This window comes from Vitis riparia, chromosome 12 (assembly GCF_004353265.1).
Source record: "Vitis riparia cultivar Riparia Gloire de Montpellier isolate 1030 chromosome 12, EGFV_Vit.rip_1.0, whole genome shotgun sequence".
Classification (NCBI taxonomy): Eukaryota; Viridiplantae; Streptophyta; class Magnoliopsida; order Vitales; family Vitaceae; genus Vitis; species Vitis riparia.
In genome coordinates, this window is record NC_048442.1 from 17,662,153 (window position 1) to 17,677,720 (window position 15,568).

General features: G+C 33.9%; 2 protein-coding genes across 2 annotated transcripts; one reads left to right on the forward strand and one right to left on the reverse strand.

The window, feature by feature from the left end:
* The first annotated feature begins 5,744 nt into the window (after window positions 1-5,744).
* LOC117926837 (fatty acid hydroperoxide lyase, chloroplastic) lies at window positions 5,745-8,439 on the forward strand. Its single transcript, XM_034846128.1, has 2 exons — window positions 5,745-6,243; window positions 7,313-8,439. Exons 1-2 carry the CDS (start codon window positions 5,812-5,814, stop codon window positions 8,342-8,344), a joined length of 1,464 nt encoding a protein of 487 aa, XP_034702019.1. The 5' UTR covers window positions 5,745-5,811; the 3' UTR covers window positions 8,345-8,439.
* Window positions 8,440-11,631: 3,192 nt separating this feature from the next.
* LOC117926994 lies at window positions 11,632-15,489 on the reverse strand. Its single transcript, XM_034846345.1, has 3 exons — window positions 15,087-15,489; window positions 13,945-13,968; window positions 11,632-12,341 (listed from the first exon to the last, which is right to left on the reverse strand). The coding sequence occupies exons 1-3, from the start codon at window positions 15,313-15,315 to the stop codon at window positions 11,995-11,997; spliced, it is 600 nt and encodes a 199-aa protein (XP_034702236.1). The 5' UTR covers window positions 15,316-15,489; the 3' UTR covers window positions 11,632-11,994.
* Window positions 15,490-15,568: the final 79 nt, after the last annotated feature.

The following is a 15,568-nucleotide window of genomic DNA, read 5'->3' on the forward strand; positions in this document are numbered from 1 at the left end:
AGATAGAAAAGTCGATCATGCTGATTTTTTTGTTGATTTTCTCCAATTTTTCCTGATACGTACTGATTTTTCAGTGTTGAATGATCGATTTTCTCTGTGGTTAATTTAATCAGCCTTCAGCACAGCTGAAGAGGCGCTAGCCAGCTGGTCTAATGCGCCATGTGGCGATCATAAAAACCAATATTTTCATCTTGATGACTTGACAACCCTAAAATTTGATGTTGACGTTGAACAAACTAGTTAATTTATTTTGAACCTAGCTTACCGTTACAAATATCAGGAAAAGAACTTCCCCCACTGCCCCATGAGGGTTTTGGATCCATGGGCTGTCAGGAACCTTACGACACGTTAGCATAATTCCTATTTTCTTTTCCTTTTCTTCTCTGACGTGTCGAATCCGCCCATGCTCACAGAAAAATAAATCGTGTCAAATCTTGTGTGAGGTCCACATCTGAGATTTCCTGAGCCTCGCTGCTGGGCGGATTCATTGATTCTAACCACCCATGTGGTAGCTCTTCCACCTTCTACTAATACGCCAATATTTCCATGCTTTTTTTCTTTTTCTTTTTTTTTTTTTATTTGATTCAATAGACCAAAATATTGGCAACGATGTCTCCTAATTGGATTTTTCAAGAGCATAGGCCTCTTGATAAGAAAGCTACTTCTAGTTTGTTTGTTTGTTTGTTTTTTTTTTTTTTTTCCCTCTCAGCTGCAAAAGGAGAAATGGTCAAGCCAAAATAGAGACACCAACCCGTAGGTCCCACATTATCGCTTCAGCTTTTTAATTTTTTTTAAACTTGGCCTATGTAAGTAGTATGCCCATGATTGATGCGGTTTGACTATTTGGTGAGGAGGGATAATGCGAAAATGTTGGAAAAAAAATGGGGAAGAAAAAAAGGGTGAAAAATTTAAAAATAATTTAAAATATATGGTAGTTTAATTATTTTAACTCATTTATATAAGTGCTAAATAATTGAAAATTTTATAAATTTTTATTTAATTTTAGTTATATTTGATTTGTTTTTGCATTTTCATAATAAAATTGTTGTAAAATAAAAGAATTAGAAAAAGAAAATAAATGAGAATGTTGAGTGAAAAATAAAATAGAATTTCATTAACAAGTCTTTATTTATTTATTTATTTATTTATTTATTTATAGAGAGATAGGAATAAATTTACATCGATATTGATCATTCACAATTTCCCATGATGGATAAATTTTCAAATTTTTATAACACTTCTTTTTACATGATCATAAAAATATGTATTTATAAAACATTATTAGAAAAAATCCAATAGAAAAACCATTATGACTATCTTGTTAAAAACATTCATAGTAAAACCTAATAAAACAAAATTTGGATAAAGAAAAAAAAGGCATAATATATTTATATTAATATTTTCCCCTTAATGTAGACATGATTATGGTTTCTTCAACACTTTAATTTGTAGATATCTCAATCTATGTATTTCTATATTATATCTTAATTTTTTCAATGTAATTGATAGTAGCACATTTATGAAAAAATTTATTAGATTATCACATGATCGAATTTGTTAAATATTAATTTCACCTTTTTCTTGAAGTTTATGAGTATAGAAGAATTTGTTGAAGATTTATTTAGTTCTATCATCCTTTATAAATACCCCTTTAATTTGTGTAGTACAAGTCACATTATTTTCATGTAATTTGGTAAAATTATTTTTGATAGAGAGTATCTTTAAATGATTTAAAGAAATGACTACCACTATTTATTGAATTGATCTCTATGATACAATTACACTACTATAAGTAAATATATATCCCATTTGAGATCAAGTTTTGTGGGGGTGTTGAAAGATAACCAACATCAATATATCCAATCGGTTGATATTATTTTCATTTTGAATAAAATTAACTCTTGTTAGTAGCTTCACAAAGATATCGTAATAACTTTATTCCAATGTTTTTGAGTAGGTATAAAATTATCTAACGAGCAAGTTAAGAAAGAATATTATATTTGATCGTGTATAATTTACAAAACACATAGTGCACCACTAATATCAAGATAAAGGTATTTTTGGACCAAAGAGATTTTTTATTTTCTTTAAGACAAAAGGAATTTTTTTCACTTCAAGTGAACAAATTGCATTGAAGAACTTAATGAATGTGATTTATCAATATGAAAGTAGTTTAGGACTTTTTGTGTATACTAATTGATGGACGAACATTTCATTTGGAATGTGCTTCATTTGTAAGTCAGGATAAAATTTGGTTTTGTAAGATCTTTCATTAGATAATTGATCACTTTTATAAAACTCTTCAATAATTCCAATAAGATTGTAACAAGTACAAACCTTTATTTTAGTCTATACAAGGACGTAATTTAGTTAAATATATTACATGACATCATTTAGAATATGATATGAGATTTTCAATTATTACTTTAAATATTAATACCTCAGGGAATTATTTGCTTCAGGCACATTAATTCTTCAAGGACTTGGTTGCTTAATACATTTTGAATTCTTGAGGAATTTTAACACGTTTATGCATCCATATACATTTTAAAGTATATATCAAGTCTTTCATTAACTATCAATCCTATAACCAAATAATTATGAAAATTGATATTTGGGTTTTGTAGAAAACCTTATACTATAATAGCATAATAACCCATTGATATCCAATGGTTTTTATGTCTTTTGGCATTGGACTTAAGATTCATTTATATTCAACAACCTCAAATTATTTTGACATTGACATTGGCATTTCATCAACTAGTTTAATTTCGTATTCCATTTTGGACAATTGTTTCTACTTGGACGTTGTTACATGATTCATAAGTTTGGAATTTTTATTATTCCTTATTATGTAAAAGGTCATCTAAAAAGAAGATGATTTGTCAATGACAATATAATTTTGATCTCATTTCTTTCTATCATATCCATAATTGATAGAGATCTCTTTTACTTTTAAGTATGAAGGTATTCATGCCTTTTTAGGGGTGATTTATTCAATTTATGATTTTTTAGGGGTTATTCATTCAATTTGTATCTATTTGGGAGCTATTTCTTCAAATTGTACCTCTTTTGGAACTATTTATTCAATATGTGCGTCTTTAAAGACTATTTATTTGTCTCTTCAAATGTAATTTTTTATCACTTTTAAACCGATAAAATTATTATTTTTTTTACCTTTTTGAGAGTGTCGATTTTTTCATATGTTTTTTTTTTTCTTTTTGTTTTCCTCTTTTGGGGAACTACATCCTTTGAACCGACAAATCTATTACACTTCAGGCATAATTTGAATTCATTTTTCATTATCTAACGGTATTTTTTGCTTCCTTTATTCTATCATGTTTCGAGCGAGCATCTACTGTGTCAATTAATATTTTTTCATAGACATTAATGTATCATATTTACTTGTATAAAAAAAATTCTAAGAAATTTCATGTTGTTTTTTTGGAATCAACTTCCTCTCCTCAATGACAAGAAAATTTCTCTCATTAAAAATAATAATTTGCACAGCATATCATTTTACATTTCAAATGTATGGATAAACTTGTCATTAGACAAAAAACTATTAACTTTATGATATATGTCTACAGGACTTGTAATAAATTGATGCATTATTATTGACATGAGGACCATATTAATTATATTATATTCTTTTGGATTGAATAGAATGTAAAATGTCATTCAAATAGAATTATATATTATTCGTGATATAAGTTTATCCTTTCTAAAGTATGCAATCAAGTTTGCTTGATGTAGATTAACATAAGTTGTTACATATGTTATTCAATATATGAGACAAATATCTTGAAATAAATTTATCAAACACTTAATATTGTATGCATCAACTAAGTATGAAAATATTGGTAATTACGAATATATCAGTACTTCCATTTTACGAATATATCGGAGATATATCGACGGATATTTTGACATAAAATGTTGGTGAACCTAAAATTGATAAGAAATTATAAAAATGTAAGAAAAAACTCTTAAAAATAAAATTAGAAATATAATAAATATTTTTAAATTGGTTTTGTTCAAGAAATTGATATATGTGTAGTATAATTTATTATATTTGATAATAATATTGTATGTGCTAATAAAAAAAATATGAATTTCTATACATTTATTATTAAATTATATCAAATATTATTCGATAATAATATTGTGATATTTGATTAAAATATGTTTAATTTAAAAATATATTTAATATTACTATTATAATTCATTTGATTAAATTATATTAGATAATATAAAATAAATGATAATATATGTATAATTTTTAACACTTAATTAATATATTAATGGTATTAATAACATTATGAAAAAAAATTATCACCATAATTTTTATATTTTTGGTATTTAAATAGATGAATTTTTTTCACTTAATTGTAAAATAATTATAATTAATTTGTTCTTTAAAACATTTTTAAAAAATTATGTTTATATGATGAATTTGAGTTTATATATATTTGGTACAATTTATATGACAAGGGGCAAACTTGTGAAGGAAAATTGGAGTAATGTTTAAAGTTTGATTGACCCGCATTGATTGCTCAACATATCATGAGATATGGGTGAAAAATCGATGCAATTCACGATAAATTGTCTAGTCCACCGATACTCGATATATCGCCAAAATATCGCGATATTTTAATCATTGCATACAACGAATAAATATGACATGTGCATGTATTAAAAGGATGATTTTTTTCTATGATATGAAATGTACAATTTTAGAATTTTCAATCTCTATAACTTAAAGATAACAATGATGATATAATCAATCAAAACTGAATGATAACAAATTAAAATTTTCAATAATTCAATTAAAAAACAAAGATAAAAATAAAAATTCACATAGTTCCTTCATAATCTTTGATTATGAAAATATATAAAATTGATATAACTCATGATATGAGTCATACAAAATTTATTATATGAATATATAAGATAGTTGCTTCAAGTTATGGAAAATTATCATATTTCTATAGTTCTTCATACCTTCGGGTTAAGAGGATTTCTATTTTTGTATGATTCCACATATACAATTGAATCAAAATCGTATAAAAATAAGAACCAATCTAGTGATAAAAATCACATTAAAATTCCATAATATCTAATAATAAAAATAAAAGAATAATTTTATTATATATATATAGTAAACCTTTATTCATTGATTATATGAATTTTGATATTTATTAATTTACTAGCATTTTCTCTATAGTTTCAGGGTATGAATAATTAGAGTTAAGCAATGTTGTAAAAACATAAATGATTGGTCAATTATAACAATTACATAAAAAGTAAAATTATATTGATTATGTTGTAGATCGTATTGATATCGTGTTGTAAAATAAAATTAAATATAAAAAAATTATTATTATTTTTGTATGAACCTCTTATTTTTAATTGGTGCAAAAGTACGTCACTAGTTGTTAGTTAGATGGTGCCACGTGTATTTCGATAACCACTTGTTGGGTCGAAGTATCATTCATCTTGGAAAAATCTTCAAATCTCTAACTTAAAAAGGATAACATTTTGTCCTTCTAAAGCCTATTTGGCACGTTTTCTAATAAAAGTAAAATCATCAAAATGTGAACACTTGAAATTGTTGTCTGTTGATAATTTTTTGAAGGGAAGAAACCTTTAACTTGTGTGGACCAGCTTTCCATTTCACAGTCCCACATCGCTGTCACATTCACTACCTCCACATATCATCAGTCATCACCAAGATTCTACAGATATTTATTTAACTTTCCCCTCTTGGATCCCAAACTGCCTACCACACCCTGTTTCTCCTGTAGAATCATGTTGTCTTCCACGGTCATGAGCGTCTCGCCGCGAGTCCCGACGCCGTCGTCTCTAACTCCACCGTCTCCTCCGTCGTCCTCCCCCGTTCGCGCGATTCCTGGCAGCTACGGCTGGCCTGTGCTCGGCCCGATCGCCGACCGCCTCGACTACTTCTGGTTCCAGGGCCCGGAGACGTTCTTCCGGAAGAGGATCGACAAGTACAAGAGCACCGTGTTCCGTACCAACGTCCCTCCGTCGTTCCCCTTCTTCGTCGGTGTCAATCCTAACGTAATCGCCGTCCTCGATTGCAAATCCTTCTCCTTTCTCTTTGATATGGATGTTGTCGAGAAGAAGAATGTGCTCGTCGGCGACTTCATGCCCAGCGTCAAGTACACCGGCGACATTCGAGTCTGTGCCTATCTCGACACCGCCGAGACCCAACACGCCAGGGTAAGATTCCGTTGCCTCGTTCTGATCTTCCAAACTCACTGAGTCAGCATATCTATGTCGAGTGACACTGCTTTAGATCTGATAGTCGTACCTTCATTTATGGAGGAAGAAATATTTATAAATTTGTGTGTTGAAAAATCTAAACCACTAATGTTGAAACAGTAGTTGCGATGGAAAACAAACATTTGTAAGGTTTTTGTGGGAAATTTTTTTCATATAATATATAAAAATAATTGATTAATTTTAAATATATTTTATTTTATTTTATATTTGATTCCAAAAAATATTAAATATGTTTGGATGGTTGGTCAGATTTGGTTTCATTTAAAAAAATATAAAATAAAATAATTTTTTTTTAAAGATTATTTAATCTTGTTATAATATAAAAAATAATTTATTAAATTTAAATTTATTTCATATTTTTTAATTTTTTTTCTCTAATTTCTTTATTTCGTATTTTCTTTCAAATTTTTAAAAACTAAACATAATAAAAAAAATATTAAAAAAAATTATTTTATTGTCTTTCTATAACTTACAAATTTTCAAATCATTTTATTTTTACAGAAAACATAAAATCAATGAAACGGAGTAGTATATAAAATAATGAATTGATTTTAAATAATTTTTTAATATATATATTAAAATTTTAAGGGACTAGGATGTGCTTTTCTAATTTTTTATTTTTATTTTTCTTGATTATAAATATTTAATATTTTTTAAAAATTAAAAACAAATCACCATAATGATAGAGAGCGAGTGGAATTTTATTTTTTTTTGGTTTTATTTCTTAATAAAAATATAATAATTTTCATTTAACGTTTTCGAATATAGGTCAAATATAGGCCCAAGAGTGGTCTAGAGGACACTCTGTAAATAGAACGTTGCGTTCCCCACAATCTCGAAGTAAAAAATATCTCGCAACTCATCACCATGACCATGGGATAGGGGCAACAAATTTTATCTTATTCTATGTCTTGCATTCATAGATTAAATTCCATGAATTACCCTTTAAAATAAATCAATAAAAATTGTAGAAAAATCACATCAACAATTATGGAATCTCCGGCAGGTAAAGGGCTTTGCCATGGACATTCTGAAACGGAGTTCCAGCATCTGGGCAAGCGAGGTCGTGGCCAGCCTGGACACCATGTGGGACACCATCGACGCCGGCGTCGCCAAGAGCAACAGCGCTAGTTACATCAAGCCTCTCCAGCGCTTCATCTTCCATTTCCTAACTAAATGCCTTGTTGGCGCGGATCCCGCTGTGTCGCCGGAAATTGCGGAGTCTGGCTACGTCATGCTCGACAAATGGGTTTTCCTCCAGCTCCTCCCCACCATCAGCGTCAACTTCCTGCAACCACTCGAAGAGATCTTCCTCCACTCTTTCGCTTACCCATTCTTCCTCGTCAAAGGAGACTACAGAAAACTCTACGAATTCGTCGAACAACACGGCCAAGCCGTGATTCAAAGAGGCGAAACCGAGTTCAACCTCTCCAAAGAAGAAACCATCCACAACCTCCTCTTCGTCCTCGGCTTCAACGCCTTCGGTGGCTTCACCATCTTCTTCCCATCTCTCCTCAGCGCTCTTAGCGGCAAACCGGAGTTACAGGCCAAACTGAGAGAAGAGGTCAGATCAAAGATCAAGCCGGGAACAAATCTAACCTTTGAATCGGTTAAAGACTTGGAACTAGTCCACTCCGTCGTGTACGAAACTCTCCGCCTCAACCCGCCCGTCCCACTCCAATATGCTCGAGCCAGAAAGGACTTTCAACTGAGTTCACACGACTCAGTTTTTGAGATAAAGAAGGGAGATCTGCTTTGCGGGTTCCAGAAGGTGGCGATGACAGACCCGAAGATCTTCGACGACCCGGAAACTTTCGTACCGGACCGGTTCACGAAAGAGAAGGGGCGGGAGTTACTGAATTATCTCTTCTGGTCGAACGGGCCGCAGACCGGTTCACCCAGCGACAGGAACAAGCAGTGCGCGGCCAAGGACTATGTCACCATGACCGCTGTCCTATTCGTGACTCACTTGTTTCAGCGCTACGATTCCGTCACGGCTAGCGGTTCTTCTATCACCGCCGTTGACAAAGCTAACTGAGATATTAAATGTTGGATTGTACTCTTACTATGTGTACTAAATGCTACATTTTTTTTTTAATTTTAATGTGCCCCTGTAGGTTATTTTTTATTTAATCCGTACTATGTGGGTGGGTTACCGGATGTGCAACTTGCACTGCGCCAGATTAGCCTCCTGCTTGCGCAAGTGTTGTTCTGCTTCTCCATCATTCCAAAAGCCAGATATGGGGTTCAGGTTGGACTATTGGAGTCTTGAATAAAGTACAAACATGGTGAACTGTTATTCAAAGACACCAGGACTCTCAATCCCTTAAGAAACCTCGTCAGGGAAATGGAATGGGACCAATTTAAGGGTTCACTAGCCACAAAGTGCATCCTAAAAGGTTAAGTTAGACTCACTATGCAAAGGTGCCCTAAAACATTTAAGGATCCTAGTTGCAAAGGTGAAAAAGGAAAGGATTATTAAGTTACTGCACCCCTTTTGGAGAAGATGAGAGAATCACATTTTCTCGACTAAAGTGGCAACAAATGAAAAAGAAAGGCCTAGTGAATTCAAACCTGATTGTTTTTGCTAGACACGAAGTAGCAACCAACCACAATGAGAAGCTGAAGACTTAAAGCGAGAACATGGAATCCAAGAGAAAGCAAGAGAGGCTAAGAAACAAGGAAAGAGCCAAACCATGGAAGCAATAACTTTAAATACTGACTTGACAAGAAGATTGAGGGCTAGTTGCTACCATTCATGCAATGACAAGCAGGCCAAGACATGTTAAATCTTATGATAATTGATCTAATTGACAGGACAATTGGAAAGATGCGTGAGAGTACAAAGTTCGAAGGATGACAATTAATCATGGTGCAATGCCACATGGTGACATGCACTTTCATGAATATTTTGTTAGAATAAAATTCTTAAAAGTATGACATGATGTAATAAATTTGAAATTCATTATTTATTTATTGATATTTCAATTTTACTTTTATCTATCTCTATTTCATGTATTATAATTTATATGCATTTTAACTTAAACATTTTTTGCATTATACATATCTTGAATACTTTAAGAGTTGCACGAAAGATCCAAGTCATGAGTTCCTTATAAGTAGATGATTTGGTTAATGCGAACGAGAATACTTGGTGGCGAGGGAAGGTGACTTTGTTAGGCTAGTTGGAGGTAGAGTGCCTTGTTTTCCTGTTGAAGCATTTCAGTTTGTTTCAGGATGGCTTACATCCTCCTTTCTTACTCTTGCCAACATTCTTCAAACTCAACACGCAAATTGCAAAGTGTTGCCATCCGGAGTCACTCTTCAAATGCAGGATTTTTCTCATTCCGAGTTATCTAACTATTTGTTTCTATGTGCGCCATTCTTGGTATTAAACTTTTTGTTCAGTAAGTTCCCACAGATGGGACCAATTGTTGGTGACTTGGGTACTCTTGTTCCTTACTCGACCATCAGAATCTACACAAAGGATTGTTTGGGTGAATCCAGGCCACCCTCTTCGATGCTTAAGTTAGAATTGAGTGTTTTTCTTGAAGAATGTCAGACTATGCAACACAAAAACCCGATGATAATCATGGGAATTTGATTAGCTTTTATAAACAATCTTTGACAGATGTTGCTTAATTCTTTGAATTCATCATTAAAGTGCGACCGTTTGCAACGACATACTAACCATTTTACTTACTGGAAATCAGGCGTAATCCCTTGCCGCCCAATGTTCCCATGCATGCCTTTGCCGAGCACATCATGACAATCATAATTTAATACTTACCGCAGTACTATCCCTTCCATAAATCTCGAAATTATGCTGCCAAAATGTTTGGCAAAATAATTTGTTGATGGCTCATGACACGTCTACCGAATCATTATAATTGGACACTCATAATTTGGAGACAGTCTGTCCAGTTCTCATGAGTTTAACTTTGTGCGTTTGTCCCCGAAGAAAATGCCTTGTGCCAGCTATAAGAAAATTGCCATCCATTGCTTTTCTATAGTGCCTCTTGCTGCTTATTCAACAAGATCAAATTAAGCTTAATGACTTTTGAAGGGAGCTTTTGCTTTACCCCGTATAATCCGCTTTAGTTTACAGCTTTGCCAAATTAAAATATGAAACATAGGACAATCATATTTGAAAAATGTTTGAAAACACCTATATCTGATTTGATATATGATAGAAATTAATGGAAATAGGTCGGAAAAAAGGAGGGGGAATAAGAAAAAAAGCTAAAGCTTCACCGACAATGCTTTATGAATAGATGCTGCTATGTTGGGTTAATAATACTTATTAGCTAAGCAGGGTTGCTGTTGATCCAAGAGAAGAATAAGGAAGTCTTATAAAGTGTTGGGTCGAAGAAGGGAAGGCGAAGGGAAGGCAGGTAGGAATGAAGGGCGGAACCATTTGTTTCTGCATCCCTGCGGGGCGGAAGGACAAGCATGAAGATGAGTCCTCCAGCGGGAAGTCTTCTGGGCGGAAGTCTCACAAGAAGGCCAAGAAAAGAGGGAATGCTCATGTGGGCGGCGATGATGAGGAAGGCCATGCTGACTCCGCCCATGGTGGGACTGCCAATTCTAGCGGCGCCGACGCCGGCATGGCTGTTGCGGCGATCACCGTGGCCCAAATGAGCAGCGGTGATGGTAATGGTCACGGCGGAGGAGGTGATGGTGGTTGATGATGATCCTCATGTTATGCACTATTCTTTTTCTACGCGAGCTTGGTTTGTTAGGTTTGTTGTTCATCAAACACTTCCGATCATCGACCCCACAAGCGATGTATGACATCATGTGTTTGGAATAATTGAGGTCGATAATATGTACAATTATTGAGTTGAGTAAGGGGTCCTTCCTTTCCATGGTCTTTTTCTTTTTCTTTTCAATGTTTGGAACTGTGGACTTGTCCTTTGTGATTGTTTTCTTTCACCTTTTGTGTCTCCTCCTATGTATTGAAAGATTAGTGTTTATTACTTCATTGGCATTAGTCCTATGGGTTTATCTCTATGGTGATTGATATGGGCTCCTCTAAAAAATGATCTCATGATTCAAAAATACTCTCCATAGTATATATTATCGACCAAAAAAAAAGTGTGTTTTCATATACTCGTTTAAAAAAAAAGATGAATAAAAATATATTGTAGCATCGTGACATCTCTATACGTATATTTATTTTATAATGTGTATAACTTGTCATAATTAGAAAATAACTAAATCTTAAATTTTGAATTCAAATAATTATTTGAATTTTGAACTCGATCTATCTTTTCTTGGAATTCATGAAATATCATGTTAACATAGTCTGCAACAACTTAGAAGAGTATACTGAACAGTTTAGGCATTTTAATAGTAATAAGAAGAGGTATTACATATCTGGCACTCCATTTTTCACAGTTACCATTTTTGATTTCAGAGTGTCTTACAAGTGGAATCCTTAAACTAATGATGAAAGAATAAAAAGTTGAAAATGAGGGGGCTTCTTTGCAGATTTCCCACTTTAAGAGACCGGATTAGGACCAAGATTTCTATGCCATGACCATCAGATTGTTCAAGCAAGTTGATTAGAATCATGAATATGATGCCTGCTTTGAGGGGAGACCAAACAATAAATTTTCTCAGGACAGAAGAAGTGTGGAGATGAACATTACCCTATGATTGTTCCATAAGCGTGTGGAAAGCCTCTTAGACAGCCTGCACATTTCCCTGAGACCCGGTACGAGACTTGGCAACCCCTTCTTTCCATCCTTTCTGACGAGCTCTCTGTAACCACATTGCTGTCAGTTTCTTCTGTGCTGCTAATGCTGCTTCAGCCTTCTCTCTTGCTTCTTCGCATGTTTCCATCCCTGAGTTGCATTTGTCTGCTTCCTTAAGGTATTGGGATGTTATCTTCTTGGCCTCAAGCAGAGCCATGTCAGCCCGCTGTTGATTTTCCAAGGCTTCAGCCTCTCGTAGCTTAAGTTCCTCGGTTAATAGCTCAGCAAAATTTTTTTCTGTGTCCTCATTCATATCAGGATCATGCTTTGAGCAATCTGCATGAAGTATAACCAATCAAACAAAGAACTTTTGATCAGAGTTAAGGATATAAGTGCACAAATATCCAAAAAAATCAGAAACGTGCTCTTCAAATTCCTCAAACCAAACTTAAGCTTAGAAGGTTTTGGAAGTTCAAGGAAAGAATATACTTTTGTAAATTTCATATGCACAACACAACATTTTTCAATCACATGTTAGTATGCTGTTCAGTATCTTGAAGTTCTTTCATGCAGACTACAAAAATGTGAATGCCAATCCAAGCAAGACAAAAACAGCAAAAAATCATGCCTAAGAAGACTGATTTACTTGGTCAACAGGGGATATTCCATGCACATGGCTTGCAAGTTCATAGAAATAGGAACGCTTGTCATTTGATTCATTTCATATTCCTCATGAATTTAGGGTTGGGTCCAGCAAAGATAAGGCCAACCCAATTTCCTAAGAAGAAGAAAAACATACTCTCATTGGATTAGTACTGGGCTTCTCTACTAAGGATGAGGATCAAAAAGAGTGAAGAGGTTGGGTATGGAGGATTCATAAAATAAAATCCACATACTGTACAGGTCATACCTGAAGGCATAACCATGATAATTTAAAAGGGTGAGTAGATGATTATAAACCATCTGAATTCTGATTTTGGTACATTATTTTGATAACTGGAATTTTACCCTTGCTTTGAAGATTTGATACAGATGTTTTCAAGATAAAGAGTCCAAAAGTCCCTATGTTAATGATTACGATATTTTCGGTTGGTAGTCAAATTAACCATGGCACATATCTGCAAGAATATCCACTTCAATTAAAGCCAACTGTTTTAATATGGTACTATTAAAATTCAGAATGGCCAAGTAATATCAGTTTGGTCCAAAAAATCTCATAATATAGCCAATCCAAAGAAAGCATAATAAGCAGACCCACCAAAAATAAAATAATATTAAAAATCCTGACATACAATCTGGCCAGGTTTCATTTGCTAAGAAGGCACATGCCTATACACCAAACTCCTCCTTGATGTAAAGCAAGAATTGAGGTGCCTACAAAATCGAAACAGTTCATTTCTATGTGAACTGACCAAATTCCTCACATTTGAATAAGAAGGTGCTTCTATAAAAACCGAATGATTCATTTCCATGTGAGGAGGGTTACGTGGAAGTGGAAAATTCTAGACAGAAATGCAATCATCATTTAGTTGGAATTACACCAGCACCCAGAGGAAAAACCCCAAACTGGATGCCGACCCCTCTTTCAATCCTTATTTTATCAGAAGTAAAAAGAGCAATAAAACACGGAACTGCATGAGATCCAAAGGGCATACTTCCCAATTTTCTAGACTTGGAAAAAAGCTAACATAGGAAGGACATATTCATGTGACATTTTTCTATGTATTTAAAAGTGAAATCCAACATGCACACTTTCCAGATTAGACCAAAAAAAAAAAACAAGCAGTTTTTCAAGAAAAACATTTATCACTCAAGATAACGATAAAAAACACACAGAAAACCACATGAAAGTAAGAATATCTAAGTATTGTATTTTCATAGACCAATTCAATAGATTTTAGAATGACTTCTCCAGTTAATTCATTAGAGAGATACTAACCTGAAAAGGAAATGTTGTTTAATCCTGCAAGAAATATTGACACAGGAACTCAATAAGTACGGATTGATCGTTAAAGAAACTAAAAGACAAGCAGACATAGCACATAATGTAATTCAACTTAAGTGAAGCCAATATGCATCCCAAATAGAAGCCTTGGCAACCTATTCGGGCCACGTCACATGTACAAGGCTCAACATGCACAACGATGTTTATCAGAAGACTAGCCAATAAAACAGATTAGTAATAGTTTGCATGATTGCGCACGATACTAGCAGCTCAATTCAATGTGAGAAACAAAGACCCAATACTTTATATTGAAGTGTAATATGTGTAATTTGGATCATCATGCCACATATCCAAAGCCTGCACTGAAATATTATGGATTTGAGTAGATCAAATGGTAATCAAAGTAGTAACAGAAGATATCATAATCCCAAAACCTGAATAAATAAATGGCAAAGATATGCTGAAATGATGAAATTAGTCGATGAGTTATTATCCAAAATACTATTGTTTTAGCAAAATGCTTTGGAGAGAAGCTCATAAAACAAGGGAGAGGAAAACTTCCCAAAATTTGAAAATAAGTCGAGCATTCTTCCAACCATCTAACAACATTGAAAAGCATGCCAAACGAAAAATTTTCAATAACTAGTATTCCTATCCCCTTATTCATTTCAAAGGAACTTCAGGAATCAATATCTAACCTATTCAGAAGTAAGCATCTGGATATGGCACTACCACATACTCCGATTTTTTAATTACATCTATATAAGAATTATGCATAAGAAGTTCATACTAATTGAGTCAGATTTGAAGCTAATTGGATCACATGAAACAACAGAAAAGCTTGAAGAAATCAACCATACAACGTAATCCTTGAATTTGAAGTAATTTTATTAGATCCCGGGTTCCTCAACCCATATGGATTCCCGATTCCCAAAAATGAGATCTGGGTCAATCCCATCTTCTCAATTCCACTCGCATGAAATGAAACCCAAAATGGGTACACACCAAGGTTCAAATTTTGACAATAGTATTGCTCAAAAAAAGCTGAAACCAAGGCCAATCTAAACAATTCAGTTTAGGATCTAAGCAGATCTTCAAAGAATCAAGGAAATCGAGATGACCCGCTTGAGACTCACCATGGGGGATGGATAGGAGAGGCTGAGAAGAACAATCACAAACGCATGCAGGGCAAGAGGAGGAGGCGGCGGCGGCGGCGGAGGTGGAGCGGCTGACGGCCGCTAAGCCCTCCATGGAGTGCCAGTAAAGTGGAGGACCCAGTATGTAGCCAGCCAAGCACAGAGCCAAGAGACCCAACAACACCTTCAACAGGGCTGGAGTGCACCAAGCTGGCTGGTTCAGAGCCATCTCTCCCACTCTCTTCGGATTCTGGGTTTTGGAGTGATGAATCCGATTTTGATTTCTGGAAGCAAAAACAGAGAAAACGAAAGCAGTTTTGGAAAGTGTAAATGTTCTTGCAGTCTTTTAACAGTTTGACTACGCGTAGTCTGGCGTGGGAGCAGTGAGGTCCAATCTTTCTGTGACTGCACACTCATCACATTTTCACATTTCACTAAATTTTTGGTAGATTTGGTTATTTGACCCCTTCATGAACGTAATT

Coding starts and splice junctions, on each gene's coding strand:
- LOC117926837 (XM_034846128.1), top strand. CDS start 5,812: ATGTTGTCTTCCACGGTCATGAGCGTCTCGCCGCGAGTCCCGACGCCG. Junction 6,244..7,312: donor CCGAGACCCAACACGCCAGG/GTAAGATTCCGT, acceptor AATCTCCGGCAG/GTAAAGGGCTTTGCCATGGA.
- LOC117926994 (XM_034846345.1), bottom strand. CDS start 15,315: ATGGCTCTGAACCAGCCAGCTTGGTGCACTCCAGCCCTGTTGAAGGTG. Junction 13,969..15,086: donor TCTCCTATCCATCCCCCATG/GTGAGTCTCAAG, acceptor TATTTCTTGCAG/GATTAAACAACATTTCCTTT. Junction 12,342..13,944: donor AAACAACATTTCCTTTTCAG/GTTAGTATCTCT, acceptor TACTTCATGCAG/ATTGCTCAAAGCATGATCCT.